The sequence below is a fragment of the Rhinolophus sinicus genome, linkage group LG07 (assembly GCF_036562045.2).
Source record: "Rhinolophus sinicus isolate RSC01 linkage group LG07, ASM3656204v1, whole genome shotgun sequence".
In the NCBI taxonomy this organism is placed as follows: Eukaryota; Metazoa; Chordata; class Mammalia; order Chiroptera; family Rhinolophidae; genus Rhinolophus; species Rhinolophus sinicus.
Window position 1 is genome coordinate 39,557,192 of NC_133757.1, and position 21,284 is coordinate 39,578,475.

General features: G+C 38.8%; 1 protein-coding gene across 1 annotated transcript in view; it reads right to left on the reverse strand.

Annotated features, from left to right (window-relative positions):
- FAM13C (family with sequence similarity 13 member C) overlaps positions 1 to 21,065 on the reverse strand; it is a 109,506-nt gene extending 88,441 nt beyond the window's left edge. Inside the window, exons 1-3 of the mRNA XM_074339443.1 lie at positions 20,898 to 21,065; positions 14,504 to 14,560; positions 10,295 to 10,490 (exon numbers count right to left, since the gene is read on the reverse strand). Of these exons, the coding sequence (XP_074195544.1) occupies positions 10,295 to 10,490; positions 14,504 to 14,560; positions 20,898 to 20,959 (315 nt within the window). The 5' untranslated portion in view covers positions 20,960 to 21,065. The remainder of the gene's footprint in view (positions 1 to 10,294; positions 10,491 to 14,503; positions 14,561 to 20,897) is intronic.
- Positions 21,066 to 21,284: the final 219 nt, after the last annotated feature.

Consider the following 21,284-nt stretch of genomic DNA (forward strand, 5'->3'; position numbering starts at 1 on the left):
TCTTTTTCTAATCCCAGTCCTTGACATGAATAATATTAATATTTTAGTATTGTGAAGGACGAGAAGAGAACAAGACCAATTAAGTTCTTGCGTTAGGTTCTATGCCAGTTTGAGTAGGAGATACGGAAGTCATTAATGTTGTTGGCCGGGATTGCATTCTTCCATTTAGGGCACGTTGTAAGATGATTCTTCCTGGTCCCTGGTGTTATAGGTTGTGGTTATGGGGGAAGCACATGAGCAGCTCTGCCCAGTGAGTGGAGAATGAAAATACTACATGTTGCTTCAGGCCTGGAACTTCTAATGATTAGTGCAGAACTCTCCAGAGCTCTCTTTTCTCTTCAAATCAGAAACTAGCAACATTCGAGACTGTGACTGCTAGGTTAGCCTGGGTCCTTAAGTGACCACCACGAACCAACACTTGGCCTGGCCTAACTCAGGAGACACGCAGATATTAAGGTTTTAGTGTATACCCAGAGAAGTGAGTCTATGAAACGTTCTATGCACTTTTTTCAGTCCCCTGAAACTTGCTGAATGTTTAAGGTTATATCATTATCACTTTTAATTCTCAACAGACTGTGAAGGTAGATATAAATTATGTCCACTTTACAGATAGGAAAACTGACACTTAAAAAACTGGGGAACAGATGCTGGAAGTCACAAACTGGCTGAGAAGGAACTTGAACCTATCTTTCTGGACCTACAGACCATCCTCTTCATCACCTCACTATACCACCATTCAACTATTTAGCTCTGGGATTTATTAAAGGAAACCTCTCCATAGTAGAGAGAGCAATGCCTTGGAACCCCATAGAGCAGAAGCAGGTGCTAATAGGGGCAAAGACATCCCAGGGGTGTTACTAAGTCCCATGAATTAGGGCTGAATTTATATGGCTATATAACGTCAGAAACTGTGGAACTATGTAGGGGAAACTGGAAATTCTTTAAGTGAGAATTTATTTGTGGAGAAGACACAGAGGAAGAGGAAAAGCAAGACAATTGTAAGAGCCATCCTGTATGGAAGCCGTCTGCATCTCTGTTAAATATTCCAGGCAGCGTGTAAGTAGAGATCAGTCCTTGTAACACTCCATTGATTGTCAAAAGCACGAATACCATGATATGTTCTTGTTCATGTTTTATAGAGAATTCTTCTGTAACTGCCCTTATCGGTGAAACATCAATTGGTTAATATGGCTCCAAGCATCACATTGCCACAGTTTCAAATGTCCCATTGCTTGTAAACTTGTCTCCAACCAGTTAAGTTGTTTTGAACACAAACAACCTCAGAGTGAATTTTTTTTTTTTTAACTTTTGAGATTTAATTTCCAGGCAAATGAGTCATACCAGTTAATTTTAAGATTCCATCAGGTCAGTATTTAAGCTGAAAATATTTGTTTGTCTCCAAAAAAAAAATAATAAAGTGATACTACAGACATTTCAGGTTCCTTCTTAAAAATATCTTTCTTCACCAGGTTAATCACTTAAGAACAGGTTGGTTAATTCAAAGAGGAGTATCTGAATCTGATATACCATGAGAAACCAGGAAACCCACATATTGACCCAGATGGCCTCACTTTGCAGGAGCTGAATTTCTCAGAGCTCTGTCCCCCTGAGTCCCAACCGTTTTACTCTCGGAGGAGTGCAGGGAACTTGAAAAACAAACTCAGAAGGCCACCTTTCTTCCTTACCAGTAACAAGTCTTCCAAAACAGCCCATGCCTAAACAGAAATTGAAGTAAAAGCTCTACACTGGAGCTATGAAAGCAGGCAAGAGAAATAACGCAACACAAACTGATGTGTCAAAACAATTACCTAACTAAGACCAATTGTTACAATCACAGTGACTTCATGCTCTTGACACACGGCAAGAAGCAAGCCCTTACAGGCATATTCAGAACCTAAAAGTCTTCCTCTCACTGAAAACCAAGTGAAATTCTATTTGAAGTTTATTTTAGCTTTTCAGTGCTCTCAATTTCAAAGTCAGTCAGCTGTAGTGATTTTCTTGTTTTTACCAGTTGTACTTGTTCAGTAGTTCAGTAATATATTAATAAAAATGTATATAAAGTAGGTTTATAATGGGGAACAAAATCTTAGCTCGTTTTGGGGGGAAAATATGACCTGGAATTAGCTATTGTCTTTCTTCTAATTCAGAGTCTTACACAGTCAGAATAAACATTATTCTTATACAAATTAGAACCTGCCAAAAACAGAAATATAGTAAACACTTCATAGTTAAGTTATTGTGCCTAAAAAGTGTTTAGGGGGTTTTTACTTCTGCAGAATGACAAAAATGTAAATTTCACAATCAGACCTGGATTCCTTTCCAGCCTCCTAACACATCTATTAGAGCCAAATGGAAGAAACCTAATGCTGATGTACACCAGACCAAACAGCTGGTCTCTCCAAGGAAATGGATTAGCAGCAGCATCACAGAACCAGCTCACTGCAGAAAAGCTCTCTAGATAGCCTCCTACTTTTTGTCTCCTGCTAAAATAGCCACCAGAGGGGAGGACAGAAGGAAAAGTGCATAGCCTGATGCCAGATGCTAGGGAGTGAAGACGGTAAGACTTGATCTTACCAATGCTAATTCTAAACATCTTCTGGAGAGTTATGAGGCCCAACACAGGAGGTTGGTGCTGTTAGTTAAGTGAATCATCCCCAAATCAGGTTGTTAGGGATTAATACTACAACAATACAGAATCACCTTTAATTTTCACAAAATATTACAACATATATCATCTCTTACCTTTTTTTAACCAGGATATGTTATTTTAATTAGTAGGGGAATATCAATAAATAGGATTTGTAGATTAAATAGTAAGTTTATACATCATTTTTATTGTATAATCAGAAAAGTGTGAATACAATAAATTAATGTAAGACAAATAATTCTGGGAAAAGGTAGAAACTGTACCAAGAACAAGAAAGACTAATGGTGGTCACATACAATAAACAGATAGAAAATATGTGTGCAGCAGGGAGTCTTACAGTCAATCAATCCCAAAGTTTTACGAGATGAAGAATTACCCTCATGTTCTAAAGGGGAGAGAGGAAACTTCCAGATCTCGCTGTTAATCATAATGAGATATGACAACGCACACATACATTTTTTTATTGAGACATAATTGGATATAACATTATATTAGTTTCAGGTGTGCAACATAATGATTTGCTATGTGTATATATTGTGAATGATCACCACAATAAGTTTAGTTACCATCATCATTACACATAGTTACAAATTTGTTTCTCTTGTGAGGAGAACTTTTAAGATCTACTTCTTTAACAACTTTCAAATATACAATACAGTGTTTTTAACTATAGTCCCCATGCTGTATATTACATCCCCAGGACTTACTTATTTTATATCTGGAAGTTTGTACCTTTATTATCACCTTCATCCAATTTCACCCACCCCCCATACTTTGTGTATGTTTTCACAGAATATTGCAACATATGTAATCTATTGCGTTCAGTCGGTTCTCTTCCCTACAAAGATTATTTGCTATACAACAAGACACTCCAGAAAGTAGCAAACTGTTACTGGTTCTGCTTTGACAAGGAGTTTCTGCTTAGTATAAACGCACAAATCTTGCTTTAACTTCATCATATCAATGAACTCTAGTATTAGCATCTATAAAACCTGACTCTTCAGGAGACAAGTCACTAAATGGTCCTTATCCAAACCATTCTTTTACAAAGCCCATTGTCTAAGGAAGCTAGGGACAAACAAGCACAAAGGAAAACTACAGTTGTTTCTGGTTCAAATAAACACACTCCTTATTCCAAATCTCTTAATGTCTTTGAGGACATTCCTGCATTGCCTTCCTAGTTCCTGGACTTCTATGAGATCAGCAAACATACCAACAGCCTCCGCTTTTAAATCATTCATAGTGGGTGCACAACTGGAATCAATCATCCAACGTGTACACAGAAACTCAGATTCCGCTACTCTACTTATGGTTCCTTCCCAGAGACATGGTTAAGATCAAGATTTTTTTTAAAAAAGTTGCTTGAAGTAAGATTTGAATCTGACTCTCCCCAAAAGTGAAATTTCTGATATTCTGATTTTCGGGTGATCAGAAAAATAAGAATGATAGAAACTTAAAGGGTTGCTATATGGCCTCTTCTCACTTGCTCATACTCCCATTTCCCACCTAGTTAGGATCAGACTGAAAATCCATTCTGGGGTTCTGAACACAAACTTTGTGACAAGAGAAACCGGAAATGGCAATAGCTAAACTCTTACAATGGTGCCCTTCAGCTTCCAAGAGCGTTGTTTTTAAGTTCATAAAGGTTGTGCCCATTGGTTTTTCACAGGTGCTTCTGGGGAATGGTAATCTCATAACAAACCAGTTAGAACTGTGTCTGCAAGATGGCAAGAGGTATCAGGCAGGATTCACATAAGATCAAGTTCCCCAGATAAATCCAGCTTCACAAATAGAACCACTCTCTTTACCACAGGGCGTGGTAAACCTGGCTAATATGACATTTAGCCAGCGATCAAAACGCTTATGAAATAGTTCTCTCAGCTTCATGATATGTGTTCCAGTCTTTCTGGAGCTTTGCTTAATTATGATATTACACAAAAACACTACAACATTTTCAGTAATAGTTGGGATTATTATCTAAAATGTTGACTTGACCATAGCCTTACTTCCTTCATTTGAATCTAGTATCATCCAGGCCCGCGGTTTTCAATCAGAATGCACATCAGACTTACCTACAGAATTTAATAAAAATGTCTAGGACCTCTACCAGACTTAATGAAATTTTTACTTGATATTCTTGGCATATTCATTTGGGATTTTTATGTTCTATCTCGAGATTTTTTTTCATCTGTAAAAATTATAGTTGTCCATTTTTGTAAAATCAGCAATACATTCCCTGACTTCTTTGAAAATAGGCTTATTTGTAACCCTTTGAGACTTTTTAATTTGAGGGGAATAATTTTATTACATTGTTTTGCATTTCACATTACACATTATTCTTATTATGAACTCTCATCAGACTTCTTCACATATGAAAAGTATTAGTAGTAAATTAACCACAACCACTTTCCGTTTCTGTCATCTATACATGTTTGTTTTCCTCAGATGCCTGCCTGAAGTTTCTACTATCAGTTTCAGGCCAGAATTTGTGTCTTCAACAAAGAAGAGTACTCTCAAGAGTCCCTTGGTAAAGTACCAGGTACAGTGAGCAACTGATATTTCAAAGAAGAGATTCTGGGTATAGGTGTCTGATGATATCAATGGGCTGAGAATTTACAGAATTTACAGAATTCTGAGAATTTACAGAATTCTAGCCCAGAACCAGACGGCTTCACGCTACTGCTAACCCAAGATCAAGTGGAACAAGAATGAATTACATAGCACTGAATGGACTCATAAGGGAAATTTTACTGTGGTTATTTGTTGGAAATGTTGTTTTAATGCTCGAATTCATTACTGGATTTATAAGAAAGTTCTTTCTCTGTCTACTTCAACTATCTGTAACCCTTACAACTTAGTAGATTCTTGTATTAACTACATTTTATTATTTTCTCCATTTTTAATGCTTTGGCATCTGGAGCCTCCCTGACTGACTGGGGAGAGACCTCCTCGCTCAGGGCTCCCCAATTCTTAGCGACAGGAAACATAACAAATGACTTGCCCAGGAGCCTGCCTTTCATATGCAAACGAACCACCCAGTGGCATACTCAGAACCACCTTCTTTAGCTGACTTATACACTTCAGGAGGCAATATTTCTCAGCCCTAATCGTCCCAGAGCCAGGTACCAGACTAGAGACAACCCCATACCTTCGAGTCCACTGAAATTATTCAAACTAGCCAATCCTAAGGCAACTTACCCTGTTTGCCTTGCCCATGGAAACCACAACAATGGCTTCTGTTCTTGCTTTCCCCTCCCCTCTTCTGTCTCCTGGCTAACCCTGGTATAGTCCCTGTGTGACCCTGCAATGCACGGTATGCAGGAATTTTTTCCAATGGCAGTCATGAGCTGATCTGTCAGCCTCACTACACCTGAATAATAATAATAAAACCTACATTTCAAAACCATTCTCTTTATGCAAACAAATATGAACATTTTAAAAATGATATCTGCGTCTCACAGATCCCCAGAGTTCAAAAACTCATATCAAGTGTCCTTACTTTTCATGGCAATAGGGTTGTTTGCATATATTCAATAATAATCTGTTTTCCTTTTTACCAATATAGAACTGGGAAAATCTGATATGCAACCAAAGTCTTGCCTGAAAGTCACAGTGAGAATGATGTTTATTGAATCAGGTAGAAACAAGCCATTTTTAAGGAGCTACTGTGGCTTTACTTCTGGGGCCAATGCCTGCAAAGTCCTCCTAGGATAACCAGCCTGCTATCTAACTCACAGTGTACAACCTTACAGGTGATAAGGACCATCATTTCCTGGTAGGCCTTACCACCTGTAAGGTTATTTGGGGGACGTCAAGAAGAAAGGAATTCATCCAGATGTATAGGTACTGCAGGTGAAATATGTTGGAGAGAGTTTCTTGACCATGGTTACCTTTGCCTTGGGATAGCAAATAATAAGGCAGTAGAAGTCCAACCTGAGATTCCTAATGGAAACTTCAGGAGAGAGAAGATAATTTTGTAATTATTCAATACTACATGGCTCTAGATTTTGCAAAACATACTTAAGAAGACCTATATGGTAAATTAACGTTACTACACCTAGGTAAATAATCAGACCAAACCTAAGGAGACTAGCCTTATTTTGTGATCAAGAATCATCTTATTATGATCATAGGGAGAAGGAAGGGGGCAGGAGGAGACTATATGGAAAAATTACAAGAGACTTTGAAATTTAGTGGATGTCTTGGCTAGCTCATCCACCTGGATAACCTCTGCTTTTGTTTGTCTATAACTAGGCTTTTTTACAAGGCTATACTGTGGAAACTGATGGCAGTGTGAATAATTCCTCTCCACAGAAATGCAAATTGTGTCCAAGGGAAACTAACTGATTATCACCCTATGGATATTCCAAGTTTTGCCAATTTTGTGTCCATTTGTAAATTGATTTCAGCATTCCTTGTCAAACCATAAATGCATGATCCTTTGCATCTCTTTTGAACTGGTTGTAATATCTTATTTATTCCCTCATTAATTAATGATTTAAATAAAATCAATTATGTCTTTATTTCATAGCTGTATGAGAGTAATGATTATATTCTCTTTTAAAAGATAATGTTTCACAACTGAATAAAGATATGCTTACATTCTACCCCTAAAAATGATACCAATCATATATTTATCTTTGCAGTTTTGAGCCATTTAACAAATAATACTGAGTGACCCCTCAGTGCTAGAGCTCCAAAGATACACAAGGACTGAATCACTGACCTCAAGGAACTTACATCCTAGTGGAGCTAACATTCACTGAAGCATTTATCTAGCATTAGTGACCAATATCACAAAGCTTTCATGAAGAGAAGAAAAACACACTTATAAAATTCTCTCAAAGTAATCCTTTTTAAATAATTACTGCTTAGCAACACAATGTATCACCGAAGGAAAAAAATTAATTCCTGGGGGAAATCATAGGTTTTACATAAAAATTAAAGTGTGATTCTATTTATCCAAAGAAACCCAAAACACTAATTTGAAAAGACATATGCATCCCTATGTTCACTGAAAAATTATTTACAATAGCTGAGATATGGAAGCAACGTAAGTGCCCATTGAGAGATAAATTGATAAAGAAAATGTGATGTGTATACACAATAGAATATTACTCAGCCTTAAAAAAGAAGGAAATCTTGCCATTTATAACAACATGGATAGCACTAGAGGGTATTATGCTAAGTGAGTAAGTCAGACAGAGAAAGAGAAATACCATATAACTTCACTTATATGTGGAATCCAGAAAACAAAATAAATGAACAAACAAAACAGAAACAAACTCATAGATACAAAGAACATTTTGACGGTTGCCAGATGGGAGGGGTATTGGGGAGAAAGGGTGAAAAAATAGGAAAGGATTAAGATCTGCAAATGGGCAGTTATAAAAAAAGTCATGGGGATGTAAAATACAGCACAGGGAACATAGTGAATAATATTATAGTAACTATGTTACTGTAATGGGTACTACGCTTGTTGTGGTGATCACTTTCTAAGTTATGTAAATGTCTAATCACTATGTTGTATACACAAAACTCATATAATGTTGTATGTTAACTGTAATTGAAAAATTTTTAAGTATATACTTTAAAAGACTGCAACAAATAAAAGATCTCCATAAATAAAAAATAATAAAAAATATAAACATTAAGGTGTGAATAGTATAAAGGGGTCGGTTAATCATTAGACTCACAGTTGGAAGATCTGGGTACTTCTTGACCTCTTTTTAGAAATACTGTGCTTTTATGGAAAAGACATCCTGCTCAAGTTCTTCTAAACTGATTATAGACATGTAATTCCCCTAATCCTTAGTTTTACCAGTTGTACAAAAAGATAATAATATTAATTCCATGGGATTGTGGTAAAACATGGTCCATGCCTGGAACACAGTAAATGCTCAAATAGTGTTAGCTGATTTTATTAATAATATTATTTATAGATGCTTAGTTCTTGGTCAGTACTCAACCAATGTTCATTATTCCTCCCCCAAGAAAAGAGGAAGAATGAAATACGTTTCAAAGTTCTCCCAAATATGGAAGAACTAAAATAATATTATCAAAGTTCTCTTAGTCATTGGGGGCGGGGGGTGAAATCTCATTGTGTAGACAGAGCTGTTAGGAATGAAATGGAAATTTTACCTGCAGTCCAGGATTCTAATGTTGTATTATAAGTAAAGACTATACAACCTTGTGTCTCTCCCAAAATCGTCCCTGTATAAGCAACAGGTGGGGCATTACATGCCCCATTAGCACCTTATTACAAGTGATGGCTGTGAAATTTCTGTGAAGCCAAACTACAGGATGACAAGAAAGAGGGCACTCTAGGAGAGATGTCTGGTCACCCAAGCCCACAATGTCCCAGATGACCCTCAGTAGGAGGTTCAAGGCAAGAGCCTCCCTGGGATCAGCCAGACTCTGGAGGCAGCTTTTTGGGTACCTGTGTGTATCCTCCCCAGCACCACATTCCTAATCAAACGAGTGCTGGGTGTGTTCAGTAACAGGCAGGGTCTCAAGTTGATCATAATTCAAATGCTATTTTACACTCACCCCTCTCTGCAACTCAACTCGATTTAAGATAATCACAACACAACTTCGTGAATGCAAAAGGCATTTGCCTCTCACCACAAAATTAACTGACCAAATAAAAGATCATAATGCTAAGAAAGAAATGGGACAAAAATCACAAGGCAAATAAGAAACTACAAGGTCAAATAAACTGTCAAGCCAAAGTCATTCAACAGGAAGGTCACCTGATGCCCATTTGCTAATAGGACTGGACTTAACGTTATTATATAATTAACCTATTGCACTTAGAGCCTCCCCCGTTACCTTTAAGGTTAACAGTTAAGTGTTAACAAAAAAGCAAAGTCAACATTAATGGAGCATGTACGTTCCAAGCACTGTGTTAAATGCATGACAAGTATAATCTCATTAGTGTAACCACTGACCTCCTAGTAAGATTAAAGTGGATTATATTCATGTAATCTCTTTTAAAAGCATCATAAATTATTTGAGGGGTTTTTAAGATTTTTGAAAAACCACATTCTTTGTCATATCCATCTACAACTAGAAAAAGTGGGGGAAAAACGACTAAAATATAAATGTATTACCCAAATCAAGTCGGAAAGCTGCATCATTCATTCATTTACTTATTGACCTCAAAAACTAGATAGTATACACACACACACACACACACACACACACACACAGGCAGAGACACACTTGAGTGTTTATTCAAGGCTGCTAAACTGTAGCCTCAGAGAATAGCTCCAGGTAAACCTGCGACTTTTGATTTGCTGAGAAGAATCTCCAAGTTTGGGACAAGAAATGCATGTCCTGGATAAATTAGACAATAAGAGGTCCGCCTCCACCCTCACCCACAAGAGTGAGGAAGCTTCTCTAAATCAATGTCAAGATATAGTATTTAAGAATATCCCTTTGAATAGGTACTAAATTATTAGCCTGCCCAGAGCACTGCACTATCAAGAAACAAGAGCACCTACGCGTCACAGGCCGGAGGTACACGCAATGGCAAGTCAGGCTAATCGCTGCCTGCAACATAACCCACTCAAACCATCTGCCAGAACTGTGCCCTCGCCTGAGAAGCACCCATCTTGGCAAAGGCCTGAGGAGTGGACCCACTACCTGACTGTCTCCGTGACTCCTCCCGTGCTCTGCTTTGAAGATGGACTTGGGCTTCCTGGACTTGAAGTTGCCCATGCTTGGCCGCAGGACGCAGTCCACCAGCACGGTCTGCTCTACATGCTGCGGCTCGCGGGAGGGCGCGGGCTCCTCTAGGAGAGCCCCGGCGTCGGGGTAATTTTCTTTATTGTCTTCATCTCTAAAAGAGGAAAGACTCAATTTAGAAAGCACCTCAAGAAGTAATCCACGGCTGCAGGAAAGAGGGGCTGGCGATACCCACTGCTGCTCTATTTATATGGAACCTAGCAACGTTCTTAGTTTCCACTTACAGGGTTTCACAGGAACAAGAACGTTAAAAATGTGAATTTCCCTCTTTGGACGACTCCGCATTCCCTTCCAGTCTTTGCTAATGAACACAGACTTTTGTAGTTGTAACTTTGCACATACTATCATGTTTGTTTTCAATTTTTCACTTCAAGAAGCTATCACACACATATTTTTTTCTCACAATAATAACATGAAATACTCAGGTTAGACATTGTCATCCCAACTTTATAGATTAAGACTCTAAAACCCAGAGATTAAATAAAGTGCCTAATAGAAGGGCTAATTCACCCAGACCTGGAGTGATCAGATATGTCTCCAGTCTCTCATGCATGTGTCCTGGGTTCAGGCATGATGCTTTCCCCTCACTGACAAGTCTGTAATCATCTCCCTATAACTTTCAGAAGCAGTTGGTTTAACAGGGTCTATTTTAATAGGATGCATGCTATCAGATAAAATATAAGACAAGGGTCAAATTTTATCCAATCAGGCCATCTCAAGCCAACAACATTATCAATGCAAAGTCGGAGATCCCATTGTCTGGGTTCTGTCTGTGTGGACTTGCCGAAGACCAAATGGGCTAGTGTTACCTTCGTACATCCTGCTGGGATGGCACTTTTAATTTTCACTCACCAATCAAATTCAATACAATATTGCCCCCACTGTGTCAATTTCCTCAAAAATGGTGACCTAATAACACTCTAATTTGAAGTCAGTTATCCCAGTTAAATCCAGCTGCGTTTTATTTTCTTATGTTGCTAACAATCCACGCAAACACCATGACATAACCGAACGGGGCATTCTCTATATACAATCAAAACCATCATCCTGAACCCACTGGCAGCCATCTGGTACTAGATTAGGAGTGGCCATTTCCCCCAGATTGTGTTTTTCCCTCCTGCTCCCTGACCAAAAATACCTGTAAAAAAGATTTTGGCAATGTTAGCTAGGAAGAAATTCCTCATAACTCAAGGACACATAAAACCAAGAGACAAGAACAGAAAATGAAGGATTTCCACCCCACTGCTCAAAATGTCTTCCGCTCCCCTCCCCAAAAAAGAGGTTAAATTCACTAAACTAATATTGGGAGGATGAGCTCCAGTTAGTCTTTAGGAAAAAATCAAAGTAAACATCAGGATTGGAGGTCTGGAACACGATCAGGTGCAGGTGGGCAAGGTGTGGAAATATAAGTATGTGAACAGTGAAACTTAAGCCTCAGGACAAACTTAGTGCTATCTGGTTAAGGAGAACCCAAAAAGTGAAATAATTTTTAAATATTAGCACCTGGGAAAAAAATCAATGCCAGTGACACTGGTTAGTATTATCCCTTAAGATCACGCATAAGTAAAAAAAAAAAAAAAAAGAAATCTAAGTCACTAATGGGTTTGGAAACCAATATCAAACCATGAGTTGGAACTACATTAGTTCATTTGAAATGCTTTTTTGAGGGAGAGCAGAACACGTGATCCTATAATCTACCACTTTGGCATATGGATTATTTCAAACTAAAGATAATCAAGGCCCAACAGACTCAAGAAGAGCATTATACCCCACCCCCCTTGTCTTTCTCTACTTCATTTCTTGACTGGTTTATGCCTAAAAGTATTTATATAGGGGGCCTGTACAAGGAGAGAGCTAATACCAAAGATGACTTTTTATATCAGAAAGACTTATCTGTGTGGCCTGGCAAACATTTGTTCACTAAACAGCTGCTCTTGTCATCTTCCTGGGACTTGTCTTCCTCCCCTTTAAGAACCCAGAATCCTACCCTTTCTCTTTTGCTCAGAATAGCATATATGCCTCCATTACCTGACTGCTGAAGAGTCTTATATCTCTGAGGCTCCCATATATACAAAATTAAATTTGATTTTCTCCTGTTAATCTATCTTACATCACTTTAATTATTAGACCAGCCAAAGAACCCAGAAAGGAAGAAGGGAAAAGCTTTTCTCCCCTACATCTCACTAGAAACAAATAACACTCACCCACATACTCTGTGTTCTTAGGTGAGAAACAAAAGGAAGAACAGCTGCCTTTACAATAACCTAAATGTTTCTCATTCAAGGAAGATTATAGAACACTCAAGAATAAGAAAAAAGAGTGATTTTTCAAATCTAAAATGACTCTTTTGATAGATTCATTCCTCAAATAATACCTGGACTTTGTTTTTATACCATATTTTCAAGGTGCCCAAAATTTATTCACGTCATCTCATTTACCTCCTTGACTTGAAAAGCGAAGAAGGTGAGTGGGGGGGAGCAAAAAATATCTTTCTCTCATTAGACAAATATAAAACCTAAATACAAAAGTCATCTTTAGAAATGGATTTCTATTACTGGTCCCTCAGAATTCACAAAACAGTACAGGTTATGTAATTTATGCCACTGCTTATCGGGATCAATCATCACTGAGAATGAGCATGGCGTTCTGAAAAGAACAACGGTCTGAAAGATCCTCTCACTTATTAGTTGTGTAGCCTGGACCACACCACTTCACTTCTTTGACCCTCGGCCATAAGAAGGATGTTATCTCCACCTTTCAGAGATAATATTAGGTTGGTGCAAAAGTAATTGCGGCTTAAAAGGTTACAAATAATTGCGAAAACTGCAATTATTCTTGCACCAACCTAATACATACAGTCTCTGTGAAATGCCTACCACAGAAAGCTGGCTCCAGGCCACAACCCAGTATTTGACTCTCACGGGGACTTAGGCAAGTGGTTATTTGCAAAGAAAAACCTGAGGGTTCTTTTTAGTCTTCCCTTACCTCCAGGATACAAACCAAACTTCTTAGCAAGATACACAAACCCTCTGAAACTGGGCCTTTGTTTATTTCTGGAGTTTCCTTTCTTACCACTCCCGGCCTCCTCACTCCCACCTAACTCTCAGGATTCCTGCCATCCTGAACTGCTTACTGTTCCTTCAACATGAACAATTTATCTACCCTCTGTTGGCTTTCTAGTAAGTTGCTCCCTCTGCTTAGCGGCATCATCGTTTTCTGGGCCTTATAGCCTACCAAAAAAAAAAAAAATGTCATGCGCCATGTGTAATTTTCTCCAGGATTCCATCCCAGAAACCTCTCTGGGCTATTCAGTCTTTGTAAGTGAAACCTCTGTTTACCTCTAGTAAAATAGCACTTAATGCACTGTAGCATCATCATCCATATTCTCGTCTACCTCCTCCAGTGGACTGAATTCTTGGGAGCAGGGATTGCTTTGTCTTTCTCTCTTCCATATCTTGACTGGTTTCTGGCACACAAAATAGGCCTTCAACCAGTGTATATCATCCAACAAGAGGACTTGTGAGTCAGACAGACCTGAGTCCAAATTCTGCCTCATAGTGGCTGCATTATACTGAACAAATTAGAATCCCTCTGAGCCTCAGTTTCTCCATCTATAGGATGAGGAGGGAAACATCCGTCTCCTTTCAGTTGTTTAGATTATACAGTAATCTATGTACGTGAAAGTGCTCAAAACAAAGCAAACGTAGAAGAAATGGTTAACCATGAAGGTTTTCCATCGTACCATGAACACCTTGATGACAGACCATACTTCAGATACTCAATGACATGTTTGGTGAATAAATATTGAACCTCTTCCTTAGGATTTATGATGAGAACATTGAGATAGGCATATCAATGTTTAATTCAATTTAGGTAGGATTAAACATTGAAGGTATTTATCGAGCCTTCCCCATATAAAAGACACTGTCCTGAATGCTAGGAGTGGGTATCCAAAAGTGGATAAGACAAATCTTCCTTCAAGAGCTGATCATCTATTAGAAGTAAGACATGAGAACAAATTATTAGAATTCAAAGAAGAGACTAAAGACACTTCTAAGGATGGTTCCTGCCCTTCATAATTAAGACCCAAGCAATGGTGGGACATACCTGAGACTGGAGCAATCAGTCTGGTCTTCATGTAGAGAGACCGTATCTTCCTCACACCTGGGGAAAGAAACAAAACCACATCAGATCCAACTGTCTGCTGCAGTAGAAGCAGCAACAGTCTAGGACTATCTTAAGATTCCCACAGTAAACTAAAAAGAGAATAATTTTCACTGTTCCCCTAAACCAGCTCTGATTCCCAACATGTCTACCAGTCATGATATGTCTACCTCTTGTTATATCAATGTTGTTGTTTCAAGTGAGTTTAAAAGCTCAGAACCAGAGGTAAGCTCCTTTTTTCCCACTGCTCTGCCTCACCTAAGCTAACAAGATTTTAGCAAAGACCTAATTATTCACAGCAGGTGAAGGGACACCTGACACCAAGATTGGTGGCTCAAAAGAGACTCCACCTTGTCATTTCCTCTGCCCCAGGCAGTCCCAAACCACACTACATTCCTTTTGGCATACTCCATTGTCCTCTAGATTTTCTTGACCGTCTTACTTTTTATAAAACTTCTGGAATAACCATGTGAAAATTTCTTGGCTCTTCCATAATGAAAAATCTACAGTACTCCACACTGCCTAAGGGAATCTACAGTAGAACAATTCCCTCACTCTAGTGTAGAAGGGAACCTTTTCTCAGCCATTCCCACCCCACCTGACTCCACCCCACTCCAGTCTGAAATGCTTTTCTCATCTTTAACTCCTACTCATCCATCGCTGCCCAGGTCAAGATTCACAAGCTCCGTGAACCTTGCCAGTCAAATTCACCCACATGCCACGTTCCTACTTTAACATTAATACACAAATGTTTACTCTTCATTCTGAGGTTTTGGTAACCAATTATACCTTGCCTCACACTGCTATGTCGTTCCTTTGTACCTCTCAGATCTTTTCAATTATTTGTTAATTCCATGAAAAGAAATAACCGTAATTTCTTTCTCCAGATACACTACCATGGTGCCGACACTGCTACCCCGGACTATACACTCAATAAATACTTTAATTGAGTCACTGAGTCTGGCCCTCAGCAAGTCTGGTCCCTGAAATAATTTAATAAGCATTTATTGAGCATTTATTGCTTCCCAGGTACTGCGTTAGGCATCCAAGCTGTGATTCTCAAACTCTTTGGGATTCAGGACTGACCAGTTTATTTTCTATTTCCAACCCACTGTGGTTAGTTTTGTAAAAATGTCACAGGAATGTCAAATTCCAATAAATGTTATTAATTGCTTACTTCTTATCTCTATATTTTTCTTGTCTCAGAGAAGTTATAAACAATTTGGGAACCCACATTTTGAGTAGCAGTACTTTGAAAGAACACAAAATTGAAAAAGCCCTGGACCCTGCTTGCTTGAGAGATTCACAATGTAATGAGTAGATAAAAATAAATAAATATCTGCATACATAAATAGAACCATAACATAGTATTTATACTATACAAAATATTTAACATTTTTTTAACATTCCTTACCCACAATGGTGTATAATTTATCTACAGAACAAATCAATGGAAGCTTCCTTCTCTTCCATTATTATCACTTTTAAATTATGGTTTTGTACGAAATTAAATAAAGGCCACCTACAGACTCTAGACCTCTCTACTGCGTTTCCCCGAAAATAAGTCTTAGCCAGACCATCATCTCTAATACACCTTTTGGAGCAAAAATTAATATAAGACCTGGTCTTATATCAATATAAGATCAGGTATTATATTATATTGTATTATATTATATTATATTATATTATATTATATTATATTATATTATATTATATTATATTATAAGACTCAGTCTTATATTAAAATAAGACCCAGTCTTATATGAATTTTTGCTCCAAAAGACGTATTAGAGCTGATCATCTGGCTAGGTCTTATTTTCAGGGAACCACAGTACCTGCTGAAATAATTTGTTCCCACTGGCAGTTTAAAAAAAAAAATCACTTGACTTAACAAAATGCTCTTCTTAACAAAATCAACTAAACTTTCTTGCTTTCTCATATTTTTGACTGCCAATAACCCACTCTGCCCATCACATGGAAAACAAGTTAAATTCACAAATACCATGTTGTTCTCCTCCTTTAAAGGCCTTCACTTAATAGATCATCTGAGCTTTGTGACGTGAATAAAAATGTTTCCCAATAAAAGTAACCTAGCTAAGTAGAAAAATCAATGTACCAAAATTTAGAACTGTTGCTTTCAAAGAATTAGGGTTCAACCAGGGGTTCAACTCTAGAGCTCAACAATACCTATTGTTTGGGAATTTGGCAAGAACTTATTTTTCTCCCCCTCATTTGATGTATTAACCTTTCTTCTCAAAATACAGTTAGTTAAAAATGGAAACTCAGCACCAGAACATACAAAGTTGCAGATGCTTTCTGAAGTACGAGACTGGACCTAATTAGCTGATCCAGTTTTAAGGCCTACTGAATAACTCCAGTTGCCACTCAAGGACACCCAATTATCCTAGCTCAAGATACAACAATGAAATAGATCTCCCTATGGCTTACATGGCACATGTATACAAGCTCTTTCAGTTCAGTAGGGTTTCCATTTGCTCTGCTGAAGACCATCAAGTTCTACTCAATTAACTTCTCCTTTCTGACTGCTCTGCTGATTCCTTGCCCAGCAGCCATGAAAATGTACAACTTTGGCTCAATTATAAAACCAGATCCCACAGTGGGAACCCATATCTAGATATCCCCACTCCTGGAATACAATCAGTTCAAATCAAGTGTCCAGCTGGTTTGGGGCATGGTATCCTCTTCCACATTAGAGCTCATTACAGGGATGTAAAGACCAATCTCTTTAATGATCTCCTTCTTAAATATTCAAAGCTGGGCATCTTCCAGTGCAATGTTTTTCAAACTGTTAAGTTGTGACCTACTACTGCATCTTGAAACCACATAGCAGCTACCAGCATTTTGTTGTTATTGTTGTTAGAGAAACAGAATGGAAAATGTCCTTATAGAAAGAGTTAAGTGTTATTCCATGAAACTTATTTAAGTAAATCATGTATATACGTGTTTTTCTTACTGTTGTTCACAGTAAAAAAAAAAATGTGAACAGCAATTCTATTAAATGACTTCCTTTGAGGTTCTCGTCTACTAGATTCTAAGTCCCAGAATTGTTCATTTGTGGTTGCCTAGATAATATGTAGATAATTTGTCCTTTCAATCATTTCTTTGTGAAATGATCAGGGTTGCTCCCTTTTTCTCTATTCAGACTTTTGCTCCCTCTATTGACCACAAACAAGAAAGTGTGGATGGTACTTCATAGCTCACCTCCTCTTCCACATTATCTCAATTAAGCCTGACAATGCTGTGAAGTAGGAATTACCTTCGCACAAGAGGCTAAGGAATGGCCTAGGATTCCAAGGTGTAAAGCAGTGAATCCTGTTTAGTTTCTGCTCCACCAGACTAAGCCCACCAAAAAGTCTCTTCAGTCAACATTCCCAGAGGCTCACAAGAGAGGGAGAATAACTTCTTTCTTAGAATAACCATGGTGAAAGAAGTGTCCATGGAAGGTTCTTTTGTTTGACTTGGGGCAAATGAGAAGAGAAGCCTCAGACTGGTTATTAGGTCAAATGTAGTTGTGCCCAGACGGGGACTGTCATTCACCCTGTAGTACTGTGTTCCCAGAAGGCAAAGTTGCAGAGGTACAGCCTGAAATCCTGGAGTATTTCTCAAAGCGTGTCCCCAGCACCACTTGCATTAGCACTACCTGGAGTACCTGATTGAAATAGCAGACCCCACTAGATCAACTCTTTGAGGGTGGGGCCCAGGAATGTGAATTTTTAAACTACACTGCCCTTCCCCCACACATAACTAGTATGCTTCTAAAATGTTTAACACTGACATAAAGGTTTACAAAACCCGGACCAGCACTGGGCTGACTTCCACACCATCACCCATTCCACTTTGGGATAAAGCCTGGGAAACTGGATTTTTCCAAGCCCCGATCCTCTTCCCTAGTTGATATCAATGATCAATTGGTTCAGAGAAGCATTGTTTCAGACGATAACTAACTCATTGATAACTAAACCAGAATTCATTGCTGGCCAGGCTTCATTTCAAACAGCATGTTAGCCAGGACAACATAGGAAATGACCGTGGAAGAATCATGGATGAAAGAGCACTGCAGATACAGAAAGGAAGTGCAAGGCTGTTCTGATCTTGGAAGACTGGGGAGAAAAAGAAACTGAATTGGTCCAGAGCTGCACAGAGAGTGCCAGGCCTGGGAATAACCAAGAAGAGAATAAAATCTGTCCTTGAGTTTCCTCCCAATTCCCCTTCCTTATGACTCTTGGAAGACCCCAGCTGGCCTAGTGGAACCCTATTAGGTTAGACGATCTGATAACATAATTTATAGTATTAATTATTAATAATTAATGTATTAATGACAACTCCCAGGTGCCTCCTCTATGTATGTCACACCCCCACATTTACTGAGCACCTGCTATATCTGTGTATCAGGATAGGCACCCTGGTCCTGCTGGCTTTGGGGTAATGCCCAGAGAACTAAGGAAAACAGTTCATATTACTGAGGGGAGGGAAACATGTTATATTAGACAATGACTAGTTTTAAATGACCCTAGTCTGTGTTGAGTGACACCTATGAATCTTTTGGTATGTTTTAGATATGTTCCTAAGAGTTTTTAGATTAGCCAGATGGCATTTTAATTGTCACTCAGTGCTTTTTAAAATAAATCACTGTCACTTCTTTGAAAACGATAACAGAATCTTATGCCATCCCTTGGGGAGGGGCCAAAGACAAGGTACCAGACTTTCTCCAGGATTTAACTATAAAAGCTTTACCCCAAAAATTGTCCATATGACACCTGGAACTAAGTGTCTCCATTTTGAAGCTGTTAAGGCTTCGGGCTGCCTCTAGCGATTTGGCTACACAGAGCTCAAGAGAAGCAGGCCCAGAAAGCACTTGGTGCTTGCTTGTAAGTGCAGCAAAGAGAGGAGAGCAGTACCTGTGCACCTGAACCAGGAAGTCCCAGTCTCATCTTTGGCCCGCATCCTTTGGCAAGCATCTCTCCCCTCTCTCAGGATTTTAGAAAAAGCAAAGTTGTAGCACAATTAACAAGCAATCTCATTAACAGGATGCAGGTCCCAATTAGTATTTTATATTGCATCTTCCAAACAACATCAACCATGGTTTGTTTGTTTGTTTGTTTGTTTGTTTGTTTTTAAGTAGCTCCACTTAAGTGAGCCCAAAGCTCAACACTAAGAGAGCAACATATATAGCACATCCAAACAATGTGGGAAACGAGGGCCTCAGAAGTCCTGCAGAATCTTATCCCTCCATCACTAAGTTATTGTGACAGTGGTAAGACTTGAAACTCACAAAATACCTATTCCCATGTTTATTTGCCTTTTAGAGAACTTTATCATACAGCTCCCCAGTTATTGGGTTTTCTCTATTAAACTTGCAGCATTTTCTTAATGTAGTTAAGTATATAACACCTTATGTATCCCTTTTTCCTAAAAAGCTGTTTACTTCTATCAAAAGGTCCCAGAAGTAAACATTATACATTAGCCTAGAGAAAGATTGCTAAAGTATAGCTATTCCATACATATATGTACATATGTAAATTATATATTTTTTACATGTAGTATTAGCATAATATACTATCAATTTTTAACATATTTGTATAATATAGTATTAGGAAAACAGTAAGGACGGGATGACCAAAAATTTAAACTATGAACTATAAATATCTAATAAAAACGACTGTGCCTACTAGCCTTGATTGGAATATTACACTCCTTTATTCTATGCTTAAATGTTGTTTGTCACCACAATCAACACTTTAACCATTGGACAAGATGACTCATTCCTCCTATAGCCAGATCTTTGAGGTCAGAAGACAAAAATGACAAAGGGCGTGCAAGAAAAGTTTACTCTACTGTGTCTTAAAAATCTGTAGACAAGAGGGTGAGGATAAGTTTAGCCTGTTTATCACATGCTGGAATTCAACTCAAGTCATTTTACATCCATCTCCTATTTGTTGTAAATGTATACATCGCATTCCATGAAAACTGACACCAATGTTGGCAAAATACAACAAAGCTTCCTTTATCACATGTCAAATAGATTTTTTTTTTTTTTAATCTGAGCTCCAAGAACACATATATTGGAGCACTGAGCTTCTGCTAGCAATCAGCCTGTTTTAATATCTCTCCCGTAGCTGCCAAAAGGCTGATTTCAACCTGTGAAGATATCTGGGCTCCATTAGTCCCCAGGTCTCGCGCAGTCCTCCCAGCCCCAGATTACAGGAGACAATGCATCTAATACGAAGAGTGGCTGGGGACGGTAGAGGGTACCTTTACGATAGTTGCTTCCAGGGAAAGGCATGCAAGTCTTATTTTAATGGCAAAAATCACTTACTCTGTTACAGCGGTGCTGCTGAAGGAATTATCCTGAAGGCTGAAACAGAAACAAGAAAACATCAGCCAAGCCCGGCGTGGGAGCCGTCTCCCTGATCGCTCTCGGGGAGTTAGAGCACATACACAAACATGGCATTGCAAGGCAATCTCAGGGCTCGCCCGGCACGCTCGCTCTACCTTGGGCTGCTGTCTGCACATGCTCGTAACGACACCCCCCAGCAGGGGCCCAGCCGCACAGCGAACCACAAAGCCCAGCAGCCAGCGAGGCTGCGGGGACAGAGCTGGGAGGGGCGGGGCACGCGGCGGGGCCGGGACCCTGGGATCCCAGCAAGGAGCACCTGGAGAGTTACCGCGCGACCCCAACCTTGCCAGCCCCGGGACACGTTTA